General features: G+C 40.6%; 3 protein-coding genes across 8 annotated transcripts in view; all 3 read left to right on the forward strand.

Annotated features, from left to right (window-relative positions):
* The window catches only part of LOC131687346 (octopamine receptor Oamb), a 356,370-nt gene that overhangs the window by 121,136 nt on the left and 210,301 nt on the right, over positions 1–24,933 (forward strand). For 4 of the 6 annotated variants that reach the window (XM_058971427.1, XM_058971448.1, XM_058971451.1 and 1 more), the window contains 2 exons: positions 19,502–19,908; positions 20,662–21,346. The gene's annotated coding sequence lies outside the window, so the exon portion shown is untranslated. Of the gene's footprint in view, positions 1–19,501; positions 19,909–19,942; positions 19,959–20,661; positions 21,347–24,933 lie in introns of those variants that run through there. The other 2 variants (XM_058971431.1, XM_058971441.1) reach the window with 2 other exon arrangements.
* On the forward strand, positions 1,866–3,455 carry LOC131687408 (uncharacterized). Its single transcript, XM_058971492.1, has 4 exons — positions 1,866–2,469; positions 2,529–2,858; positions 2,946–3,060; positions 3,133–3,455. The coding sequence occupies exons 1-4, from the start codon at positions 2,362–2,364 to the stop codon at positions 3,270–3,272; spliced, it is 693 nt and encodes a 230-aa protein (XP_058827475.1). The 5' UTR covers positions 1,866–2,361; the 3' UTR covers positions 3,273–3,455.
* Positions 17,826–19,134, forward strand: LOC131687400 (kelch-like protein 41b). Its single transcript, XM_058971483.1, has 2 exons — positions 17,826–17,940; positions 18,016–19,134. The coding sequence occupies exon 2, from the start codon at positions 18,050–18,052 to the stop codon at positions 19,073–19,075; it is 1,026 nt and encodes a 341-aa protein (XP_058827466.1). The 5' UTR covers positions 17,826–17,940; positions 18,016–18,049; the 3' UTR covers positions 19,076–19,134.

Below are 24,933 nucleotides of genomic sequence, written 5' to 3' on the forward strand. Positions count from 1 at the left end.
GTTATAGCCCTTAAAAGGGTTTTTAATTTACCAATAACATGCAGAATGGAACAATTAGTCGGCTTCAACTGAGGTTGGGCAACTCTTCCAGCCGCGCGCTTTTTACATCGGATCACCCCCAGCGGTAGCAGTGATCAAATGCAGCACTCTACGCAGTGCATTGTCAACATGCATGATTGCTACTGCTGTTCTTTACGGCCCGACGATCGACGGGAGAATGAAGTCGCTCGAGAAATGATATTCTTTAAATAGTCGAGGATGACGTCATTCATAGAAGCGTAGTGTGCTAGGTGCTCAAATCTGTCGTACGAGACGCTATAGATACGATGTTATTTGGCTGGCAAAAGAGCAACAACTGATTCAAACAGGCACACGGCACATTTATTTATAACTTTTCGTGTTCGTTTGAATCACTAAGCTGCTCCCTTTCGACGGCGCTGCCGGGGATAGATTGATGTATGAGAGTTTTCACGTTTTCGAGATCTGTTCATTTTTGCTTGTTTTTCAATAGTGTACTATTGAAATACAAAAACACTATAGCAATAAAACATAATTTCAGTTAATTCTGAATTGTTTAGTGATAACCAGACGGAAATCCGTTCATAAATAAGAAAGTTATTAGCGTTCAAAATAGTGACGCAAAAACGTGACATCGTTTGATTTTAGATTTTAGAATGACACCCTACCCCAGATAGTGCAGTAAGACATTTTCAATGTCAAAAAAACGCGTTAATGAAAACCGCGTAAATTTCAAAATCCGCGTAAAAAACCTGAGTGTACTCTCCTATATAAAATACTACGCTGCTGAGCAGTGCAATAACTACAGAAGCACGTTGTCAGATGCCTTACTGATAAAAAACATATAACCGAAATATGAAACATGAAAACCAATTGGCTCTTTACCCTACGCAGCTACAAAGCGCCGTAAACATGGATTAACAAGTTACAACGCACACGCATGCATAAAAATAAATATATTTTTTTCAAACGCAACACTCTTAAGCAGCACACACCGTATTGAATTAAATCCAAACCACCCCGCCCACCCACTTTGCAAATCATTCTGTGACACCATGCTGGTACCCGACAAATCCGCACACGGCGACCGCTGCCGAAAATGCATAGCGTCTACCGCTTATTGTAGTGCCCAGAGGCTGCAGCCATGATCTTACCCGTTCGACATAAGAACAAAAACTGATTCAAACGGGTACGCGTCACCTCTATTTATAAACTAACCGTATATGGTTCAGTCACTTAGGTGCGAGTGTGTGCAAATGCCAACGTTACCGAAAATCGATAGCGCTTATTGCATCGCCCGGAGACGATGTTGCTCATATGGGATAAGAGCAACAACTGATTTAAACGGACATGCGTTGCTTCTATTTATGACTTTTCGTGTTTCATTGAGCAACTAAGCTGCCCTCTCTTGACGGCTGTGTCTGAGAAATCTGCCTCACGAATGGTAATGTTCCCGTTTTTCGTGAACTTTTTAATTTTACCAATTTCCAAAAATCTACTTTTATTGGGGAGATATTAAATTATTATCAATATTTAAGTTAGGTGTTTCTGAATCGGTTGGTGTATGAATGATTGAAATCCATCTAGTAATATCGGAGTTATAAGCGTGCAAACCTTACATAGTTTCGTTACATGGGAGATAGTTTAGATTTTAGAATGACACCTAACCCCAGATAGTGGAGTAAGACATTTTTAATGTCAAAATATGCAGAATTAGCATACTTTCATTCCCGTCTCTTTTGCTGTAATTCTCGACGAACATATGATTACGGCCTAAAAGCCAACCGTCAAAATCCACTTTGAATGGAAATTCCAGACAAACCGTTACTAGTCGAACACAGCTCACAACAGTTTATGAAAGAGAAAACTTTTCTCTTTCGTTTACTACCAACATCTGTGATTGGCGTGTAACGGTTTGTCCGGAATTTCCATTCAAAGTGGATTTTGACAGTTGGCTTTTAGGCCGTAATCATATGTTTGTCGAGAATTTTCATGCATTTTCTAGCATATACTTCTAGTAAATATTCAATGAGTGGATAGACCGAATACGTCCAATGCACAAAATTTGCAGCAGAAGAAACGAGAGGCAGATCAAAAAGTATGATATCGGTGATTAAAAAAAAGTTCTGCGTATGCCTGGTCCAGACATTTACAGACTTTTAAAACAGTAATAAACTGACCGATTTTCTTCAGAAAATAATAGATGTGTCCCAGCATGCAAAGAATTACGAATCAAATACCGTTCATACTTTTACCATTTAGATTTTTTTTAAGAAATTTAGAACTTAATCTTTCACGGAATCTTTTTGGTCTTTTTCGGAGTAACGAACCAATGATCTCTAAATGCGCAGGTATCCTTCTGTTGATCAACAGCATGCGGCAGCTGTTCAAATCGTAAAATTATTTCCACAACTTAGTAATACGCGAGTCACACCAACTGCTCCTGATGAGGTTTGTTATTCTATGCTTATTTAATTTCTCTAATATAATTATAATTATTTTCATGCTAGTCATTTTTCTTTTGGCGCAACGGAGGCAAGGAAAAGGGTGCTCATACTGGCATGATATTTCATCGCATCCGGAATGTCATCAAACAGCTACCTGCAGGAAAACATAAATATAATCGAGGAACTATGCCTGTAGAAGAGTCCGTTTCAACTGAACTTGTAGAGCGGGCTCAATTGCTCCGAGTAATGCTTGCATCGGCATCAGTAGCAGAACATATTTGTGATGAAATGGACCGATGCTTTCCAGTCCTCAAACTGTTATTAAAAGAAAAGAAACCCGTTAATGATATCTTGGATATGTTTCCACACCTGTGTTCATATGAAGGATTGGTGGTAACATGTTTATTTTTTATTATTTACTATTTCACTTTATGGTATTCACGGAACATATGAATATTTATATCATATCACTTTTTCTAGATTCGTCAAATGTTTGAGAGATTGTATCCTAACAAAACAGAAGGTCTCAAAATCGAGGATGTCTTCTCTCAGTGTCTATCTTATTCACCGTCCAGATTCTCTAGAGTAGAAGATGGTGAGATATATTTTTTTTTAATTTAGCCCAAAGGTCTGTCATAAAATTTTAAATTTGTAAAACTATTCACAGATCACATTCGAGGATGCTTGAGAATAATTTCTCATATGCCAATTCGCGGACAAAAAAGAACGCTGGTAGGCTGTCCAACTGTAGGCGAAGAACATTCGGCTTCAATTTTAATTCGTTGGATTGAGGTAAATGCAATATAATATACATAAGGTTAGATGTAATGATTTTATATCATCATTAGGAGTGCTTAGATACATACGTGGCATCCCCCGCAACTGATTCCAAACTACACATGGTGTGCGTAGCAAGCCCGATGAAAAGAGGAAATTATGCCGTCATTTGTGAGAAAAAAGTTATATTCGAGACTAACAATTCTATTCATGCAGTGGAAATTTTATTCAAATGCCACGCAGTTTTTGGAGTGGAGGTGCCACCTAATTTTAGAATGTTTTGGGACTTTCTGGCATGTGCCATATATAATATAATTCCGCACAGTCAGAGGACAACTGTGAATAGACTCGTCCAAACTTTTATTGAAGTTTCCCGCGCACGTATTGACAACAAATAAAAGGACAACTTTTTTATACAATACTTACTAAAAACCATAAAATTTAATAAACAGAAGTTTCTTTAATTATTATTGTAAAAATATTCCATAAGAAAAGAAAGACTGCATTGTGTTGTATCCAAAACAAAATTTTGACGGCCAATTTCTTCACTGGATGTAAACCGGTTTAGTTCCAGTTCAAATGCAACAATTAGGCAATCCATGAGACGTTTCTGATCAGCTGATTATTCCTTGTTTACTTCTTCTGACGTTACTCCCAGGGGTGCGACGTCCAACAATATCGCTGATTCGATCCAACATCAAACGAAGCGGACTAACGAAAGATGTTTGTCCGACGAGTTTTTCTGTTCGCAGGAGTAGTTCTGTTGACAGAACCCACCGCTGAATTGTCAAACAAACGACTAATGGATTGCCTAATCGATCATGAACCAATTTAAATAGGAATCGGTTGTTGCATTTCTTCTTACAGAAACCATTCAGAATTGCAAGTCATAATCCGAATGTTTCTCAGTAAAGTTCAGTCAGAAATGAGCCGGAATTCCGGCTGGCTCCAGTCAGTACTCCGGCTCCAGTGACACAACCTATTCTAACTAGAATCGGTTGTGTCACTGGAGCCGGAATACTGACTGGAAACAGCTGGAATTCCGGCTCATTTCCGGCTGAACTTTACTGGGTTTTAATGAAATATTGCACTCATAAATTGGGTAATATTCTACCCAAAAACTGAGGAATTACAACTGGCTTTGTTGTCTACTCAAAAATTGGGTAAGCTTCTGCTCATAATATGAGTAAAAATCGATCAATTTTTGGTTTTGTTGAAGTTCTACTGAACCCAAAATTTGAGTAATGTTCAACTCAAAGTCTGCGTAATAATTACTTAATTTTTGATTTTGTTAAATTTGTACTGAACTCAAAATTTGAGCAATGTTGAACTCAAAATCTGAGTACTAGTGAAGCACTTTTGGGTTTAGTGTAGATAATATTGTACTCAAAAACCGAGTAATAGTTACTCAGTTTTTGGTTCAGGCTGGCTTACTCAAATTTGAGTAACTCCGGAATTACTCAATTTAAGGGTTGTTCCACTTTATCTGGAAATGGGTGGGATTAAACTCATTTTTGAGTAACTTTTTACGAGCGTGTAGAGTGCTCTAGTCGACAGTCCATGTAAACCTAGATGGAGAGAAAGGTGGGAACATTTGACACTTTTGAGTGTATTAGTATTATACTTGCAAAATTAAGCATGGCGGCCGGAGCCCTTGAAGTAAACATCAACATCCGAACGAGCATACCGATTCTTTGGAGCACGATGAAAAGTGAGAAAATGCCAGGCTTCACTTCGGATCTATCGATTAGAACACTTGTGGACACTTTTTACCTCGAAAAAAAAACGATTAAATTAACTATGACTGTACCGAAACAAAACTTATGGCAACAGAAGGGCCCGCTACGTCAACTGTTTGTGCTTTTCTTCTTCATATACTCTTGTTTTTTCGGCTTCATCAAAGAAAAATGACAACCGCACTCACACACAGAAAAATATGTGCACACCTGTATCCGTCTTGCATGTAAACAGTACAAGCGAACTGTCAAGAAAAGTGAGGTTAACTGTGTCCGTAAAGAGCCTAATGGGTGGTTTGTTGTCGTCCTTCACGCGATTGTCTCCTTTTCGAAAGAAAAGTCTGTAACGCGTTCTGTAAACCAATCGCGTATTGGATGTTGTTATATTTTGAAATTACACACATAAAAACAAGCAACGCGACGCGGTAAGCAGAAAAAAAGTGATTTTTCTTCCTCGACACACGATCAACGACTGGCGGAAAACAACATTGGATCTGTGACGACAGCACACGATCGATGTGCGTGAGTGGAAACAGTATGCATGAGGTGGTATGTAGAAGGCCGACTAAAAGCGCAAGAGTTGTTTAAAAATAAAAGGATGCTTTGCTTTGATGCGTCACTTTTCCGCTTCCATGACCCTGCGACGTGACCCTTTTCCCGATTTTTTTTCTCTTTCAGTTCGAAATGAAAACCAACCCATCCATGGGAAACCTAAACTCCTGGCTTGCTGAGACGAACTAGCAAAACGCACGCGAAAAATCCTAATCGAAACAAAAATTTCCTCACGTGAAGTTCCACGCGGATCCACTCTTCTGGCGGCAATGCGATCAACGGACATCGGGAAAAAGCACAACAGCTCTCTATTTTGTCACACTTCAGTGGACTAAAATGATTGCGCCGTGGCCGTAAAAATAGTGACACAGAACAGAGAAATAGAGAAGCTGTTTATAATATCGCACGATGCTCGTTTGTTCGTTCGGGTATACCTACCTACTTTGCGGGAATGCTCTTATCGATTAGGTGCAGTCATTTGCGTTCGAGAAATAATAAAATCCTAAGTGGAAACAACAACGACGGCACACGGTTTCCCCGTTGCCGTGGTGCACGGAGAAAACTGTAACAATGTTGGGTTGCTACGATCGCTATGGAAATTTAATTTTTTTTTGTTACGTGGCGTGTTACGTCTAACCTAAAAATAACGGTTTTTTCCGTGAATATTTACTATAGTAGATAGAACCATGAGTCAGCGGAGAGGAACCTGAGAGAAAACTATACTGTCCTCCAATGATGATAACAATAATGATGATGGCAGCGATTCCACAGCTCAGTTTATGGCAGCAATGTGTTCTCGGCGGGAATGCGGGACCCCGGTGCATTTTTCACGAAACGCTAATAATAATGGAACTGCTAATAGATGTGCCGCTTGCATTTGCAAGGCACTATTTTTAGCTCGTTCGGATGGAAATAAAAAAAATCAATCGGAGATAATGGACTCACGCAAATTTCCATAGGCATTAAGAAAAATACCAACCGGTACATGGAAGAAGAGCAGTAAAAAAAAATATTATAGTTGAATCCGCGCATGTTTTGAAAGGGTTTTAATAGAATTTTAATTTGAAAAAATGCGTTTTTTCTTTGGTCTATTGTTAAGTTCAATTTTTATTTCTGGATTTTAAACTAAAAAAAACTTCCATAATGGTTATTTGTTAACATATTAATTTGTCGGGGTACACAACTATAATAAGTAAAATAAGTGTCCATTATTTGTGTTAGAAACTTCGTTTATTCATTGTTGTACATCTCGGACCTTTTTTTTTGTTTAATTTATTCTTAGATTAAATAGGCGATAGCTGACGAGCAGCATTTTGAATTACCGATTGATATGTGGATATAACAGAATACAAGCAAAACATGTTTTACTGTGTTAACTAAACAAATCTTATAGGTTAAAAAATATCATCGCATCAAAAAAGAGTTTGTGCGTATCGTTTATCCCCGGTGTGCTAAGATTATCGAAGCCCTACTTATCATGTATTGCTTGGTAGTGGAAATGAGCAATCGCTGTTGTAACCCTTCCTATACTGGTTTTTTCTGGATCGACTTCTAGTTCGATGTGAGAATGATATGTTTGAACATCAGCAATGCTGAACGGTTCCAATTCAGTGAAAAAATAAAATACCACTTCATGGGTATCAAGAGATGTTATCTCGATAGGATCAAAAAATAAATTTGCTATGTTTACTGTGTCAAAACAAGGGTTCTTGAAAGTGTACCTCTGCTGTCCACACAACATCAAATCATCACGTTTTCGAGTGATCGAAGAAAGACATACAGAGATGATTTTTTTTTCACGGGACTTGAAGAAAATCCCAATTCCGTTTATTATTATACTGCTGCGAGAGCAAGATTTAATGCAAAAGGGAAATGTCGAGTCAGGTTTAATTTTAGAGATCTTACCAAAAAACCTCAACTTAGCCCAAGTAGACTGAGGATTAGAGCCTCTAATAGCTAATCGCAAATCCTCGATATCCTCGTCTACGTGCGTCTTTTGCCATAGATCCAAAACGTCCATCAATTGATCTTTTGAGCAATTGATTTTCTTGGCACTGACGATTAGTTTAAACGATTCGCGGTCTAAAAACGCAAAATTCTTCTCGATCAAGTAACCTAAAGGGTTCTCGCAAATTAAACGCAAACACTCGTCGTCAATTGAAGGAAATTCATAGAAGCGATTTTCCTTTAACATTCTAAGCACATTTTCCGAATCAATGTACTGCTTTTGCCAGTTTGCCACCACTTCCAACACCGTTTCCAGGGACCACTTTTTCGCTAGTATGAATATATCACGAACGATGGTTCCTTGTTTGAGTTCAATTTGATTACAGTAAAGGAATCGTAATATTTCCGAAAAAGCGTACGGCTCAACGTCTTCGAGCAAAATTTCGTTGGTCTCTGAATTCTGCAGCAGATCGAAGAAATGCTGCGATGCGTTCATCAGAAAAAACTTATGACCAAAGATTCGGCGCCTGCCGGATCCCACCAGGAAGGTGACATCCGACATGAACTCGTTGTTATACAGAAGCCCTGTACCGATCGTTCCAGGTTTCCTGTGCACCAAACTGGTGTCCTCACGGTTTGCACTGGGTTCTTTGATGCTACATCGGTGAAAAAAAAAACCATTAATTTTTTGAATGTATATTTAAATACCTATTTGTAACTTACTCCCAGGACATGGCTGATTCCGAACTGAATTCGGATACAATTGTTGTCTCGAAATTGTGTCCTAATAATGTATTTCCCGTAAATGAAAGTTGGTTGGTTGTAGGTAGTAGTTGTTTCGTTTAGGTGAACAAATTAAAGCAAAAATGCACCCTCGTGGCTTTTACCTGACCGGAAACCAAGCAAAAAACATACCTTTGTGCTCTTTTGTGAACCGGATCTCATTACCAGGGATACCAGACCTATGCATTTGTTTTTTTTTTCTTTTTTTCAGGTCATCCCAGTAAAATCAGCCGAAAATGAGCTGGAATTCTGGTTGGTTCTAGTTCGTATTCCGGCTCCAGTGACACAACCGATTCTAACTAGAATCGGTTGTGTCACTGGAGCCGGAATACGAACTGGAACCAGCCAGAATTCCGGTTCATTTCCGGCTGAGCGTAGCTGGGATGTCTTCACATTTCAAGAGAACCTATTCAATCTGGCAAATTGTGATAGGAACCGTGTAAAACTCTGAAATAAACCATGCAAAGATCCTGGCAATTCCTACCTGGTAGAATTTTAACACGAATCGAGCAAAACATCTGACAAAGTTGTAGCAGGAAGCGTACAGAAATCCTGGCCGTACATTCCTAGCTGGATTCTGGCTAAAAGCACCGAGAACAGCCCCAGTCACCAAATTTTCTGGCAGAGACTGTTCTGCTTGATTTCTGTAATGCTGATTTCGGTTTTAGATTAGAGTCGCCCTAGGTTCGCTCTAATATTTACCAAATCCATACAAAAGTGACAGCTCAGAGTGAACCTAGAGCGACTCGATTCGAAAAACGAAATCAGCATAAGTCTTGGTATGGCAGCCTTGTCAGACTTCTGCGCGCATCCTGTCGGGTTAGTTGAACTAGGGCGAAATCGGTTTCGCTCGCGTTTTATGGCAAATTTTGACAGGAACCAGGCAAAACCCTGGCATAACTCGGACATAAACTGCGCAAGGATCCTGGCAATTCCTACCTGGTAGAATTTAGCACGAATCGAGCAAAACACCTGACAAAGATGGGGCAGGAAGCGTGCAGAGATCTTGGCCGTACATTTCTGACTGGATTCTGGATAAACGTGAGCAGCATCGGTTGGTTTAACCGCTTCTGTCAGAAACGGTTATTGCATTTGAGCGAATTCGTTGCCAGAATTCTCGCACAAATCGCGCAAAATGCTGACAAAAACTCTGTCAAAATCAATTTCGCTTTGCTCAACTTTTGCTAACTTTCTGCTTGCCACGCTGACCGGGAGGTTACGGGCCGATTTCTTCGCCCTCGCTTAACGCACGGTAACAAAAAATACCTAAAATTGAGTTCCTTTGACTCAATCTCGTGGTATCGTGGGGGAACTTAAAATTAGGTAAACCGTGTTGAAGGTAGTTTCCATTTAACCACGGCAAAAATTACAACTCATTGATAGGTTTTTTAATACTCAAATTTAAGTTGAATTTACCTAATTTTGAGTATACCCCAAACAACTCAAAAGTGCCTTCCTCCACGGAAGACCTCGACCGCGTCGAATCTCTCGTTTTGTTTTTGACAACACTAATAAGTGCGAAAGCGACGCACAACTCAAAAGTAAGTTAAAAGAACTTATTCTGCAGGTTGTTTTATTTAACCATGCGCTTAAGCCAGGTTCATTCGCACCGATAAAGCTGGTTTAATAGTTAAGCGAGGGAGAAGAAATCGACCCTCAATGTTCTCAGTCTACATATTAAAACATATGCTAATGTAGCTGCGGGCGGAAGTTGAGGCGCCTTTCATCCCTCTCTTGGGCGGACAGAGGGTAGAATGGCGACAAAGTGGCAGTAAATAACGATGGCGATAACACGAATCTGCCGGTTTTAACAAAGTTGGTTGGGAGTGAGAGAGGGAACTTAAGTTGTGATGTCTTGCTATTTGTCTTCGTTTCGACAAATTTCGCTTATGAAAACAAACAGTACCACTCACTGATTGTGTTATTTTTTGTTCGCTGTATGTGTGTGCGCCACTACGGCAGGGATCAGCCCCGATGAAACGCGGAAAATCTGCTGGCGAATTGTTGTGAATTTGATTTGTTATCTCTCCACTTGTCGTGTTTTTCACTCTTTCTCTGGTTCGCTAGAGTGTTTCTGTCAACAGTTACAAATGTGTGATTTGTTGCGAAATTAGTGAGGACTGTGCCACTTCAAGTAGGTTAATACATTCGAGTAGCTGCCGTCTGCTACTAGAGTACAACTTAGTAGGCTGTTTGTGATCGTGTTGAATCGTGAACATTCCTAATGGAATTCTGCCAAATTGACATCATTTTATAGTGAATCACTTCTGCTTCGACGCTTTACTAAACCAAATAACGACAACCGAGACGTGGCTGATGTTAATGGCTGGCAAAATATCTGTAGGGGAATTATGGTTAAAACAGACACCTTAAGCTTAACACTTTCTGAGTTGCCACAAAACCAATAAAATTATAATTTTTATCCAGAACTCTTCTTCAGAAAATTCTTAACAAGATTTAATTTTTTCAGCGCTTCGAAACATTAATTTCATTAAAAATTATTGGTTGTAAAACTTGGAAAACAAAGTGACTTTTTGTAGGCACTGCGGGTAAAACCGACACCCAATAGGGGTAAGATCGACACCCCCTTTAATTTATGTTCTCTCCACTTTATTAAAATCTTTATCTTTATTAAAAATGAGATATATTCGTGATTAATAAAGTGTGAGTATGTATGATGCAAATATGTGCTTTTTATTGCTTCATCGTGTAGTGAGGGGAAGAAAGTTCGAAAGCGTAGTACTATAAATAAGAGTATTTTATGCTATAGGATTATTTATTGGTATGAGTATTTCCAAATAATCCTTGCGCACATAATTGCAACCTCCAGTGTCATTTTATTTCGTAAGAGAAGATTTGCAAGCGTTCTACGGTCTGCTAATTGGATTCATTCACTTATAAGTGACACATACTTCTTAGTAAAACTATCTTTTTCAAATTTGATTTTTCGGACTCTGATCATCAACGATCTATTGGGGTATACACAATATCATTGTCTCATTGTGATAAAGTTCGTCTATGACAAACCAAGAGAACACTAGAAATTCGGTTTGATTAACTTTTTGCAGAAATAGCAAAAGCTTTGATAGAATCAGATAAGCAAATATTCCAATTTTTGATTTTTAAAGAGACTTACAAGAAATAAACACAATAAAAGTATTTTTGTGTATTTCTGTTCATACTATAGTGTTCTAATAGGCTAATTGAAGTATCCCAAAAATCCCCAGTCTTTTGAAATGAATCACAAGTATACACAACCATCTTAACAGCGTGTCGGTTTTACCCTAACCATAGGGTGTCGGTTTTACCCCAACAGTGCACATTTTTTTGTAAAAGCAATTAAAAATATTGAACTTCTCAAACGCGTCTTAAATGCACCTAGTTGATCATAGGAAAGGCCGATAATAATAGGTACTGAAAAATGGGGTGATTTGAAAAGCTTTTGTTCGGTTAAAACCTTAAAATCTACCAACGAAATTTTACATCCAGACGAGTATGAACGCTGCTGTCGTATGTTTTGTTCATTTTTATGACATTCGGCGCACCAACGTAAATCCAATTTTTCTTCAATTGCTCTACATAAACGTACTAATAATAATGTATCATTATGAAATGAATAAAAATTTGATTTCTAGAAAAAGTTGTGGGGTGTCGGTTTTACCCACAATTCCCATAATACTATGTTCACACTACAGAGTTAAAACACGTTATAATAATTAGCAACAAGAACAATGTCAGCAAGATAGCGTTTAAACCAGGGGGTGTCACTCCTGTCATTCGCTATGGCAATTATACAGACGTTGACAGTAGTCAACATATGATGGGCCTAGCTGACTAGGCCCGTTGTAAATTCAATAATATATATGGTAAATAAAAAAAACATTCGTAATATCCCACTGAGACGCCCAAAAAATTGTTTCAAAATCGTTCAACACGGGTCCAACGATGGACGTTCGTTGAACGGTTATTTGGACGTTGTCCAAATTGGTCCAACGAACGTCCTTCATTGGACGATTTTGAAACCAACCGTTCTTAGAGGGATTGAACAATACCACAGATAACAGACGTTTAGGCTCGATTTGAATCGTGTGTAAATACCCGCTACTGAAATTCCGAATAAATTAGACGTCTGAAACACGTTTGCAGATGTCGCAGTGATCGATACAATGCAGTTAGAGTGCAGCTGTCAAACACGTGTAGCAAACAGTTGCGCAGATGGCAATAGTGAAACACGGATTTTCAACGTATATCAATTTGAAAGTTTACACAGGTTTTTGAAGAAATTTTGTTCTAGCCTAAACGTCTGTTATCTGTGACAATACCAATCTTGTCATTCTTTTAAAACTACGTGTGTAAAAATAAGTGCAAAAGATGCTGTGTTTGCAAATGACCCAATTGACTGGATTGCTTACTCCTGCTGCTGGAGGAACAATGTGTACTTTTCTCAGGCGATCTGACCTTCAGCAATACACTAGGAAGCTATTCGACAATCGGTTCGGGATCCTGACTGATTTCCAATTCAAATATTACAACGATTGACGCGGAATGTATTGTTGCATTTGGTTCGGAGTCCACTCAGGATTACGAAACGATTTTCGAATTGCCGGAGAAATCTGCTCTTTGATGTGTTGTAGTATGCTCATTCTGCTACTTGACATGGAATGGCTGTCGCCCAGTCTCATTTAAATGTTACTTTAAAAACGTATAAATACAAACAGTTAAAGGGCAGAATTAGAAGAAAAAATCCAATAAAAGAATACGACGCAGTTTTATTCCGATTCAATCATCAATTTCATTCAAATTTAGAAAGTTAAGGTCAAAACACCCCATTAATTGCCATTAAATAATATAAGCTTGATTAATTTTTGACGATTGGTTGGCTTAAAAGGTAACATTTTTTTTTGGAGTACTCATTAATACGAATATCCAAATATTTCGTCACTATTTTTTTCAATAAGTGTGATCTTATGCCCTGCCATGATACAAAATCCAACGAATATGTGAGAGTTTTGTTTAGACGATGCTACAGCCCTTGCTACAATAAAAAATCGTCAGTACTTGAATAAAACAATTTACCTGATTAAAATACTCTAAATTCTAGTTCGCTGATTCTGCAAATAGCCAAAATGGAGAAAAAACTATCATTCACAGTATTAGTTTTGCATTGCATGCATTTTATATTTTGAAGCACTTTTTTGTACGTTCTCGGCATGTTTGTTCAGGCATGAATCGATGAAGTATTCGTCTAAAGTATTATCTACGTCCGAAACCGAGGCATGACTTGTATTATCCTTTAGCTGGTTTCTAATGACTTCTGAAAATGAAATCTGTTCGTTTTCCGGACGTACACCATCGTTAACTGCCAATAACTTCGTATTCTTTAAATTTTGAACAATTTGCATTGGCTGTACAAACAATAGAGTTGTTTTGTATTAAACGTTTGTAGCTAGTCTTAAACTGAGCGGCGTTTGGGTTTGTCATTTGAGCCAGCTTTTGCACGCAATACGCCAAAAAAAATTTCAAGGTGATCTTGACTTAGACGGTAAGTAAACAAAGCGTCTAATGGTTCGTTGCCAGACTCGTTTTTATTTGTTTCTTTGAAACAATACGTGTTGTACAGGTTACGTATTGTAACAATATTCACCTGGAAGTCCAAGAACCCTGTTTTACACCGTGCATTCAGAATACGTGTTCCGTTCTGAAGTTTTAGATTCTTGATGAAAGCATACGATATGCGTTCGAGCATTGTAATACAAATCAAAATTTCGAAAGGATAAAGATTTCTTAAATCCAACTGCACTATTATCCATGCTATTCATAATATCGAATGGATCGTTGAACAAGTTCAAGAATTCGACCGTAGTAGTACAACCTTCAAAATCCACTTCGCTTGATTGTAATTGTTCTAGGGCTGAAGCTGTACTGTTACTGATTACTTGAATAGCCAAAATCACCTTCATTTTTGAATCGTGGAAGTGAATATGCCTATCCGTTAATTTATTAGCAAGCTTGATTCCTTTCGAATTTTGGAGATCATTCAATATGCGTATATATTAGACCTCTCCACATTTTGAAAAAATTTTGAAATACATATGAGTCAGCTCAAATTTTTGTTCTAGGTGTGAATTTAAGAACTTTTGCCAAAAATGGCTTAATTTGAACATGATTTAGAGGTGTCTCCAATCAAAAATCGTGTTTTTGCTATGTTTCCATAGGAAGATCACTTACACTCTGGTTTAATAGGCCCTACATGCCCACATACAATCAAATGTTGTTCCTTAGACATATCTTAACATGTTTTAACAGGTGAACATAGTTCTAATTGCAATAGAAAATTTGTTACCTGTATTTTCATATAGAAAAGTTTATCAAAACCAAGGAAAATTAGTAGTAGTTTCCTTTGGTTTTGGTATTCTTTTCTATATAAAAATCTAATCAACAAATTTTCTATTGCGATTAGAGCTATGTTCACCTGTTAAAACATGTTACGATATGTCTAAGGAACAACATTTGATTGTATGTGGGCATGTAGGGCCTATTAAACCAGAGTGTAAGTGATCTTCCTATGGAAACATAGCAAAAACACGATTTTTGATTGGAGACACCTCTAAATCATGTCCAAATTAAGCCACTTTTGGCAAAAGTTCTTAAATTCACACCTAGAACAAAAATTTGAGCTGACCCATGTATATTTCAAAACTTTTTCAAAATGTGGAGAGGTCTAGTATATATATATGGCTACACCGTTCGGTGTGACGATCAGGTTTTGCGACTCCAGCGTATTTCTCACAAGTTTTAGCATATGAACAGCACCGAGTATTACATTGACATCGTACTCTGCACTTGGATGCTTGAAGGCTGTTCGGAAAGATTCGAGGGAGTTCGTTCGAAGATCACATCCCAGTGCGTTGGCAGTGGCGATGTTTGTTTTCGTGCCATCGAACGTGAAGGCTGGGATTATGATACCAGGTACTGGTACCTTCCAGCTATCTTGCAAACCAGTTACCATGAACACCAGGGCCTCTCGTGCTGCTGGAAGTCTATCATCACTACTTATTCCATCTATAGAGTGATGCTGTACAACACCTTCAAACTTTTTTGTGAAGCGACTCCATATTATTTACTGTCGAATTGCAACTTCATCCATACTCTAGCACCCAAGTAAAGATTTTCCCTTGCTTGCATAGTGAGCCGCTTTAGCTCTGATGGCAGCGATTGTTTCCGACGTTACGCCAGGTTCACCTGCAATGCTGGAATACCAACGGATAATAGTTCTCTCGTGTGATAGCTTGTTTCCGAAAGTTTCTCGTACAAAACGATAGGCGTTGGGTGAATAAAAATGAAGTGTCGTTGAAAAACTCCGTAACAAATCGCTGTACGGCTGCCCTAATTTTCTGTGACATAACTGACGAAATAGTTCATCATTCTCCGAATAGCTCTGAAAACGTTTAGTTGTAATTATTTATCGTATCATTTTGAAGAATATGAACATTTTACTTGTAGCTATTCCGTTCCAGTTACTGACAAGCATTTCTTCCTTTGAAGTTTATGAATAACATCCTCCGTGCTGTGCACTTTATTACGTAGTCTTATAACCTGCGCTCTAACTCGTTTCAACGACTTGTAGTTCCGAGCAACTTGTGCACGCAACTTTGGAACAGCAAGCATCGCATCTTCGGGAGTGAGATTTAATTCATCTATATCTCCAGCGTATCGAATAACCCTAGATGAGTACAGTAAAAACAGTGTTTTATCCGAACCTTACACTAAATATTTGTTCTAACAGCTCTTACCTCTTGCGTGGCAGCTGCACAGGATTTTCATTTGCAAGCGGAGCAGGTAGTGTCAATTTTGGATCTTCGGACACATCAGACGATAGACCATCGCTCTTGAGAACTCGCTCAGCAGGATCACACAGCGCAGGCTTCGGAATATTGATCAAATCGGATAGAAGACATTCGTTTTCAGATTGAAAAATGGTTGGATTGGCTTCCGGTTTAAAATTTTGACGAATCTTTGACACTCTGAAGCAATTTGGCGCAAAATGTCTAGAACAGATTCGCGCAGTTCCGAAATTTACAAGACTAATATCCATTTCATTCCCCCCAGAGAAAGCATCTGCTATGGCTCTGATCCAAATTTCACGTCGCGTTCAATCCAACGGAAAATTGTGCTTGGAGAATGATCCATTTCGTTTGTGGAAGTCTGCTGTACAGTTAGGAATGACGCATTTCATAATTCTCTTCTTCGCACAGTACTCAAACAACGTAAACACTTAAAATTTGAAACGTTTAAGTCAAATTACTTCTGTTTTGTTTACCCTTTTTATGTTTGTTTTTTTTCGACAGCTTATATGCTGGCTACGACAACATGGTCGCTTGACAGGGGGCTGGTTAAAACGCGTTTTAACTTGTAGCACAGAGAACAGACATCCATGATCGAACAAAAATATTTGAAAAACGTGTGTAAACATTTGAATTAATATACGATAAACACTAGCGCCGCCACACCAACCTATCCCAACTATCCGTCAGATCCATTCCGGAACCGGTTCGAAATCCTGAATGGGTTCAGTATGGAATCTTGCTCAAAGAAAACAACCGATTCCGATTCTATCGGTTGATGCATTTGAGCTGGAATTCATGCTGTCCCTCTAAGAACGGTTGGTTTCAAAATTATCCAATGAAGGACGTTCGTTGGACCAATTTGGACAACGTCCAAATAACCGTTCAACGAACGTCCATCGTTGGACCCGTGTTGAACGATTTTGAAACAAATTTTTGGACGTCTCAGTGGGGTGAGTCCAAACCGGTTCCGGGCTAGTTTGACTGGATAGAGGAATAACCGCTGTCAGTTCTGTCGAACTCAGCCAAAAAAAAAACATGAGGACAGTAGCGCACCTGGTTTGGATATCCCAACTACCTTCGAACCCGTTAGAGATGTTACACAAGTTGAATGCTGAAGATGGACGTCTGTTCTCTCCCACTGAGAAGTCCAAAAAATTGTTTCAAAATCGTTCAACACGGGTCCAACGATGGACGTTCGTTGAACGGTTATTTGGACGTTGTCCAAATTGGTCCAACGAACGTCCTTCATTGGACGTTTTTGAACCCAACCGTTCTTAAAGGGCTGTGCAGTTAAGCTCAGCCGGAAATGAACCGGCATTCTGGCTGGTTCCAGATCGTATTCCGGATCCAGTGACACAACCGATTCTAGTTAGAATCGGTTGTGTCACTGGAGCCCGTGTACGAACTGGAACCAGCCAGAATTCCAGTTCAATTCCGGCTGAGCTTTACTGGGGGAATCCATACTGACTCCATTCAGAAATCCGAACCGGTTCCGGAATGAGTTTAACTGGGTCCCGGTAAACCATTCGGAATTTGATTCGGAATCCTGAATGGAGTCAGTATGGATTCCAAATCAAATGCAACAACCGATTCTGAGTCGGAATCGGTTGTTGCATTTGATTTGGAATCCATTATGACTCCATTCAGAAATCCGAACCGGTTCCGGAATGAATTTAACTGGGTAGCGTCGCTGGTGAATACGGAACCTTTTGCGCGAAGCATTAACGAAACCGGAAACAATCCAAGCGTTTTGTAGCGTATCCAACTTTCAGCACGGAAGGCGTCAAAAACTTTTTGCTAGCAAAAACGAATCGAAGTAACCATATCTTTGAAGTGAGTAGCGATTTTCTTCTGTTCGCACATGAATTTGCATTTTATTGTTTTTTCATCCATTTCATGTATACCCAGTAAATCTCGTGAAGCAGCCGGACCGGTGCCCAAAATGCCAAGAACGGAGTCCCTGTTGAACAGTAAAACCATGTCGGATGTCACCTTTACAGTGGGATCCAGCAAACATCAAATTTACGCTCATAAGATGATCCTGATGAACGCCTCGGATCATTTTCTCGACCTGTTTGAAAATTCGCAGATCACCGAGATTTCACTGGAAGACGTTGCGCCGAACATTGTCCTGGAGATACTACGTTTTCTGTACTGTGAGAAAATCAATCTCACCTCGGACAATAGTCGTAAAATTTTCTTACAAGCGAAGAAATGGTCCCTGGGAAAGGTGATGGAAGCGGTTGCGAACTTTCTGAAACAAAGCATCGACTCGCAAAATGTGCTTAAGATGCTGATGGAAAATCGATTCTACGAATTGAAGACTGTTGAGGAGATGTGTTTGCAAATAATTTGCGATAATCCTTTTCATTACTTCGAGCATAACGATTATTGGTTGCTGGACCGCGAATCGCTCAAACTGATCGTTACTGCTAAGACCATCAATTGTTCCAAAGATCAATTGATGGAGATTGTGGATAAAAGGGCGTACAACGATAATTTGGATTTCGCTGATTTGAGAGTAGCTATCGAAAGCTCTAATCCATTGTTTGCCTGTAATCAACTAAGATTCTTTGGAACACTCAAAAAGGAGTATACTTCCAGAACAGACTTTTGCTTTACTTCGTCTAATCCTCATTTCAGCGGTATAACATTGATCGGAATAGGAGTACTTTTCAAAACGCGCGAACAAAATGTCAAAATAACCGTTAATGGAACATTTATCAGAAAAACTTATGCATTCAGAAACCCCTGCGTAGATACAGTGAACATTGTTGATATTTTCTTTAAGCATTATGACATAAAATTTGACCATTCGGTTTCGTTTTTTATTACCTTTCATCCAGAGGTAGAAGATTTATGCTTGGATTCTCCCAAAACGTACCACAGCCACATCGGAGTAGAACAGAATGACCCGTGTTCACCTATCGCCCATTTCTACTATAAAAACATCGAGCAAAAGTCTTAAAAATGTTTACTACTGTAATAAGGTGCACTTGAATTATTAATTGAAATAAAAGCACTTTGAATTATACTGGTTGAAATGATTCTATTTTTTGTACTTTTTTCTGAGACTTGGAAACATAGAATTCTCTATGGTCACGCTTATAGTATACTGAACTCTGACTGAGTTGTAGTAGGCGTGCATTTCCACCAGAGCTTTAGGTACTTGACTGTTCACAAATGTTCCTGCACTTCCTCTCACTCATTCAATACAGACTAGGGTAGTTCGCGAAAACCTACAAAGCTCAGAAGAGCCCACCATTAAACATTCCTATTGAAACAAATAAAATAGGCACCGCCTGTGTGCCCTGGGAAACATCCGGGTTAGAACGCGACCTACACGAGTATTTAAATATTCTAAAATCGCCTCTTTTCCACTTTCTATCCACAGACGACCGATTCAACACAAACGGTGGTGAAAGCTCGGAGTGAGCTGTGAGCGAAAAGAAAAACTCGCCTCCTGGGGTAGCCGTGTGGCAGAAAGTAGCAAACCCACCACCCAGTGAGCTGAAATCAAACGCAGAAAAACAGGAAGCAGGCGTTTTAAATCCTGTTCCGCCCGTCGTCGTCGACGACGACGTCCGGAACCGGCACAGTTCTTCCCTTGGGAGTCGTGCGAAAAACAGATGCGTTCCCGTCCGCACAAAGTTTGAATCAAGTGAACTGTAAAACATGTGAGCGCGTTTGTTGTGTTCCTCCGGCACGTGAAAGTGTGGAAATCGGAAGAAAAGTGTTAAGAGTCAGCCAGCCGTTCTCGCGTACGGTCGAACGTACGTACGTACGTTCACACGCCGGAAGGTATGCAAGAGGGGCGTCATAATTCACCGACCTCTCTGCCTGTTGGCTGAGTGAGTGAGTGAGCAGATGCTCTTTCTCGCTTTCTCTGTGCTGCGAAACGGATGCGAAACGTTCTTCGTTGCGTAGTCAGGCAGAGCACGTACTTTCGCAATTGTAATCTGAAAAGTTGATAGGTGTGGGAGGGTGTATGTGCTTTAACGAAGGGCTGGTAGGATGAGCTATGAATTGCAGACTTGTAGGTGCTGTGACAAGCTCGTTTCAACTAATTGGAATCTTAACAATCGTTTGAGCATGGTGCAAAGGCGCGAAGAATTTCGTTCCGGAAGGATGACGGCACATCCGACGCGTGAAGTAGCAAGTAGCATGGGTGGATGAGTGGTTGTATGTATGTATGTGGATGCGATTGGTGTTTCAAAAGCGTGTTAATATGTAAATTTTCTTCGCCATTCTAGGGCCAGAAGAAGGGTCCTTTTCGTTGCAGTTATCACGAAATGAGCAGTTGAAAGTATATGTCTTTATGTTCGAGTCGGGTTTATGCGGTGACGAAAAGGTGTAATGGGTCATAAAGAATTAGTTGAGGGTGAAATTTAAGAAATTAGAGGTCTCGTTAGCAGTGTTGGTTGGAGATAAGATTAGAAGTGGGTTGAATATTAATGCACCGATTTGATCACGACAACTAGCATTTTGTTCGGTCTTCTTTTATTAAATTTACGACATTATCAACATATTCATAGTTTTTTTTTCCACTCACAGTGCATCCAGAATTAGAAACGATCAGGCATTAAATGAGAAACGGTGAAAATACCAGGATCACAACAGATTAAAGTGTTTACTTCAAACTCATGACAAAAGTGCCGATAGAACCGAGAAAACGTGTTCGAAAATCTTTAAGAAGAGTGAATCAAAACGCGGTTAGTGTCGCAATAAGCCCTAAGTAAAACGTGATTCGTGACCAACGGGGCGAGCAAAAAAGAATCGTAATAGTAGAAAGCAGACGCCGAAGACCACTGTGTATACGCTCAGGGGCCGCTTGAATGGCTGCCGCAGAACGACGACTCGTGCATCAGTGTCGACGGTGGTGGCGGCGGCGGTGGTGGTTGTGCAATCCGGTTGACGTGCAGTGTTGCGTGGAGAAGGAGCAGGAGGAGGAGAAGAAGAAGAACCTGCCAGCTGCTGCCCAGCTGCCGAGACCACAAAATGGCTAGATTGTGCTGTTCGCTGTGCGGATTTATTATCGTGCAAGTGCAAGCAATCGCTACCTGTAATAGCTGTATCACAAGAACCAGAATCAGAAGAAGAAAACGAGGAACAATTGTGCCGGGAGTGAAAGTCAGTTCTTTGCTGCTGCTGCTACCGCTGTTGCCACCAACAAGTGGACAGATCCAGTTAACTGTTGTCGAGCGGGAGCTGTCGTCGTCGGAGTACCGGTTGGATGAAGGTAAGATAGTGTTTGTTTTTATGTGGGTATTCAATCCGAACATCTAAAACTAGAAATTCATTTGCACAGGCGTAAATTTGCATCCAAATTCTTTCGGAACACTGAAACTGAATGCACAATAAAACCAATTATCCAAAATAAATAGATGCTGAAACAGTGTTCATCCATTTTTAACTGAATATTAAACATAACAGGAATAAAAGCGTCACACATAAAACTAATTCTGTCGGAGCACGGCGATTGATGGCAACCCATCAAAGCGGCGGTTTCGAAGGTTTTGAAGATTTTTAAATCGTTTGTTAAATATGCACCCATCATTATTTCAATGATAAACAAATGCCATTCATAAAAATACATAAAAATGGAAGTTCTCAGCGTACTACTATGTGACTCCGGAAGCATTGTCAAAAACTCTTAGGCGTAAACCATTTGCATGCATTTGCATTAGCTTAACAAAGTTGTAAAACTTTTATATATTTAGCTGTAGAAACTAAAAATATAAAATTTGCTAATTAGAAAAACATCATAAATTCTCGGCAGCTAGCTGCCCAGAGGAATAAACACAGGATAACTGTTCCGAGAGTTGCATAGATCTTATCACTTATCAAAGAGAATCCAAAACTCTTTGTCCCATCTCACTAACAAAAATTTCTTCGGTCTATCTTCTCATCTCGCACAGAACAGAAGCAAAAAATCACTCCGTCATAACTACAACTTACAATTCTACCTGGCGCGAGTTGAGTTCCTGTACCAGCGAGGGCGCGTCCTCAGTTCCGTCGGACTAGCTATACAGCAAGGAGCGTCCAACATAGCTCTGGTCCTCACAAGTCCGTACCTCATGCTTCCCCGGGTCCTACGATTACAACGACCGCCAGCTAAGAGTTTTGTGCTGAGCTGGTAGTGCAGCCTGGGCACTGTTGTCCTTCTGACTTCAGCTAGATTGAGGAGGTACGTCCCGAGCGTCTGTTCACCAAGGAGGTGCGGCTCAAAACAGCGTATGTTCTGGCATCCAGCGGCTGAGTATGAAATGCTGTATTGCGTCAGTTATACCTAAGATGACAGCCTCACCAGCGTGATGTAGGTAGAGCGACCCCGGTAAGCTAGCCTACCGAACCCTCCCACTTACCACGAAAAGTGAAGAAGAAAAGAAAAACGAACGATACTTTCGGCAACGGACCCGGTTACGAAATAAGGACAATGATTGGAAACTCGGAACATAGGATGTCAGGACTTTGAATGAACCCCGACGAGTGAGTCTTTTGGCTCGCGAACTGCAGGCGCGGTTGAAGTGAGCGTGGCTGCGATTCAGGAGGTGCGGTGGCCTAGAACTGGAGAACTTGAATTCAGGGCAGTGAATCCCATCGCCAACACTTCCTTCAAATACAACATCTACGATAGCGGTGGCGAAAAGGCAGAACATGGAGTCGGTTTAATAGTGATCGGCAAGCAGATGAAGCGTGTTATAAGGTGGAAACCGGTTAGCGAGCGATACTGTGTATTGAGGGTACGGGGCAAATTCTTCAACTACAGCTTGATCAACATCTATGCACCGACAAACGATAAACCCGATGACGTGATGGACGCGTTTTACGAGTGTCGACCTACGGAGAGTGCCCAAAGCATGACGTGAAAATTGTTATCGGGGACGCCAACGCTCAGGTCGGTAGAGAGGACTTTTTCCGTCCAATCATTGGTAAGGAGAGCCTTCACTCTGTAACCAATGACAACGGCCTGAGACTAGTGACCTTCGCTGCAGCTAGAGGGATGGCCATCAGCAGCACTTACTTTGCAAACAAAGACATCCGTAAGCACACCTGGATGCACCCGAATGGCGAAACTTGCAATCAAATAGACCATGTCCTGGTAGACGGCCGACACTTTTCGGATGTTATAGATGTGAGGACCTTCAAAGGACCAAACATCGATTCTGATCACTATCTCGTTATCAGTAAGATTCGAGCACGGTTTTCAACCGTAGCGAACTCAACAACTCAGCGACCGTTGCGTTTCAATATCCAGCGCTTCTCAGCAGAAGGTGTGACGGGCGTGTACCGCCAGAAGCTTGATGAGCGGATAAGGGGAATCGACGTAGACGACAACCTCAACAACCTGTGGGAGTCAATCCACGGAGCGGTGAGCACAGAAGCGCGAGAAGTAGTAAATACTGCTCAGAGACGACCCAGAAACGGTTGGTGCAATGAGGAGTGCCAAAGAGTGACGGATGAGAAAAATGGTGCCAGAAGCCGGATGTTAGTGTCTGGTGCCTGGCAGAACAGAGAGCGGTACAAGGAAGCAAGAGGAGCTGAAAAAAGAATTCACCGCAGAAAGAAAAAGCAGTGTGAGGAGAACGTCATTACTGAGGCGCAAAATAGTATGGAATAAAATGATATGGGAAAATTTTTATGAAACTGAAAAAGGCTTACGGAGAAAAACAGCGCCGTCTCCCGTCATGTGCAATGACCGTGAGGGTAACTTGCTGACAGATAAAACTGCGACAGATCCTAGATAAATTCCGGGAATACAACTTGCAGACACACCATCTGTTTATTGATTTCAAAGCGGCGTACGATTCAGTGAAAAGAAACGAGTTATGGCAGATAATGGTAGGACACGGTTTTCCGACGAAACTGATTAGGCTGATTCGTGCAACGCTGGATGGATCTAAATCATGCGGATGAGATTTCGACGTCCTTCGTAACCTTAGATGGATTGAGGAAGCAGGGTGATGCGCTATCAAACTTGCTGTTCAACATTGCTCTTGAAGGTGCCATCAGGAGAGCAGGCGTGCAAAGGAACGGTACCATCGTCACTCGGTCGCATATGCTCCTAGGATTTGCGGACGATATTGATATCATTGGAATCGACCGCCGAGCCGTGGAAGAGGCATTCGTGCCTTTTAAGAGGGAGACAGCAAGAACTGGTCTTACAATCAACACCAGCAAGACGAAGTACATGATAGCTGGAAGAATACGTGGGTCCAATAGTGATGTTGGTGGTGAAGTGGTGTTAGGTGGTGATAAAATTGAAGTAGTGGAAGAATTTGTGTACCTTGGAACTCTAGTGACGTGCGATAATGATGTTACCCGCGAGGTGAAAAGGCGTCTTGCAGCTGCTTTTTACGGACTTCATAGCCAGCTGAAGTCCCGTAGTTTGCAGACGAAGACAACATTCGCGTTGTACAAGACATTGATAGTTCCGGTTGCTTTGTACGGCCATGAAACGTGGACGTTAAAGGATGTTGATCGTAGAGCGTTCGGTGTCTTCGAACGTAAGGTGCTGCGAACAGTACTCGACTATAAAGAAGAAAATGGCATCTGGCGGCGTCGCATGAGTCACGAATTATACCAAGTATATATAGAAGTGGATATTGTCAAGCTAATAAAAAACGGTAGGCTGTGGTGGGCTGGTCATGTGGCACGAATGCCGGAAGAACGACAGGCGAAGATAATATTCAGTAGAGAACCGGGAAGAGGCCGCCGACTCCGTGGCAGGCCGCGTACACGATGGCTGTTTGCAGTGGAAGAGGACCTACAAGCACTCAATGTCCAGGGTGACTGGAAGAGATTGGCCCAGAACCGGGTCCAGTG

Source organism: Topomyia yanbarensis, chromosome 1 (assembly GCF_030247195.1).
Source record: "Topomyia yanbarensis strain Yona2022 chromosome 1, ASM3024719v1, whole genome shotgun sequence".
In the NCBI taxonomy this organism is placed as follows: Eukaryota; Metazoa; Arthropoda; class Insecta; order Diptera; family Culicidae; genus Topomyia; species Topomyia yanbarensis.

What these genes read in the sequence shown, in the direction of transcription:
- LOC131687408 (XM_058971492.1), top strand. Translation starts at nt 2,362, where the DNA reads ATGCGCAGGTATCCTTCTGTTGATCAACAGCATGCGGCAGCTGTTCAA. An exon ending in GTTCATATGAAGGATTGGTG is followed by an intron (nt 2,859 to 2,945) that starts GTAACATGTTTA and finishes CACTTTTTCTAG; the next exon opens with ATTCGTCAAATGTTTGAGAG. An exon ending in ATTCTCTAGAGTAGAAGATG is followed by an intron (nt 3,061 to 3,132) that starts GTGAGATATATT and finishes AACTATTCACAG; the next exon opens with ATCACATTCGAGGATGCTTG.
- LOC131687400 (XM_058971483.1), top strand. Translation starts at nt 18,050, where the DNA reads ATGCCAAGAACGGAGTCCCTGTTGAACAGTAAAACCATGTCGGATGTC.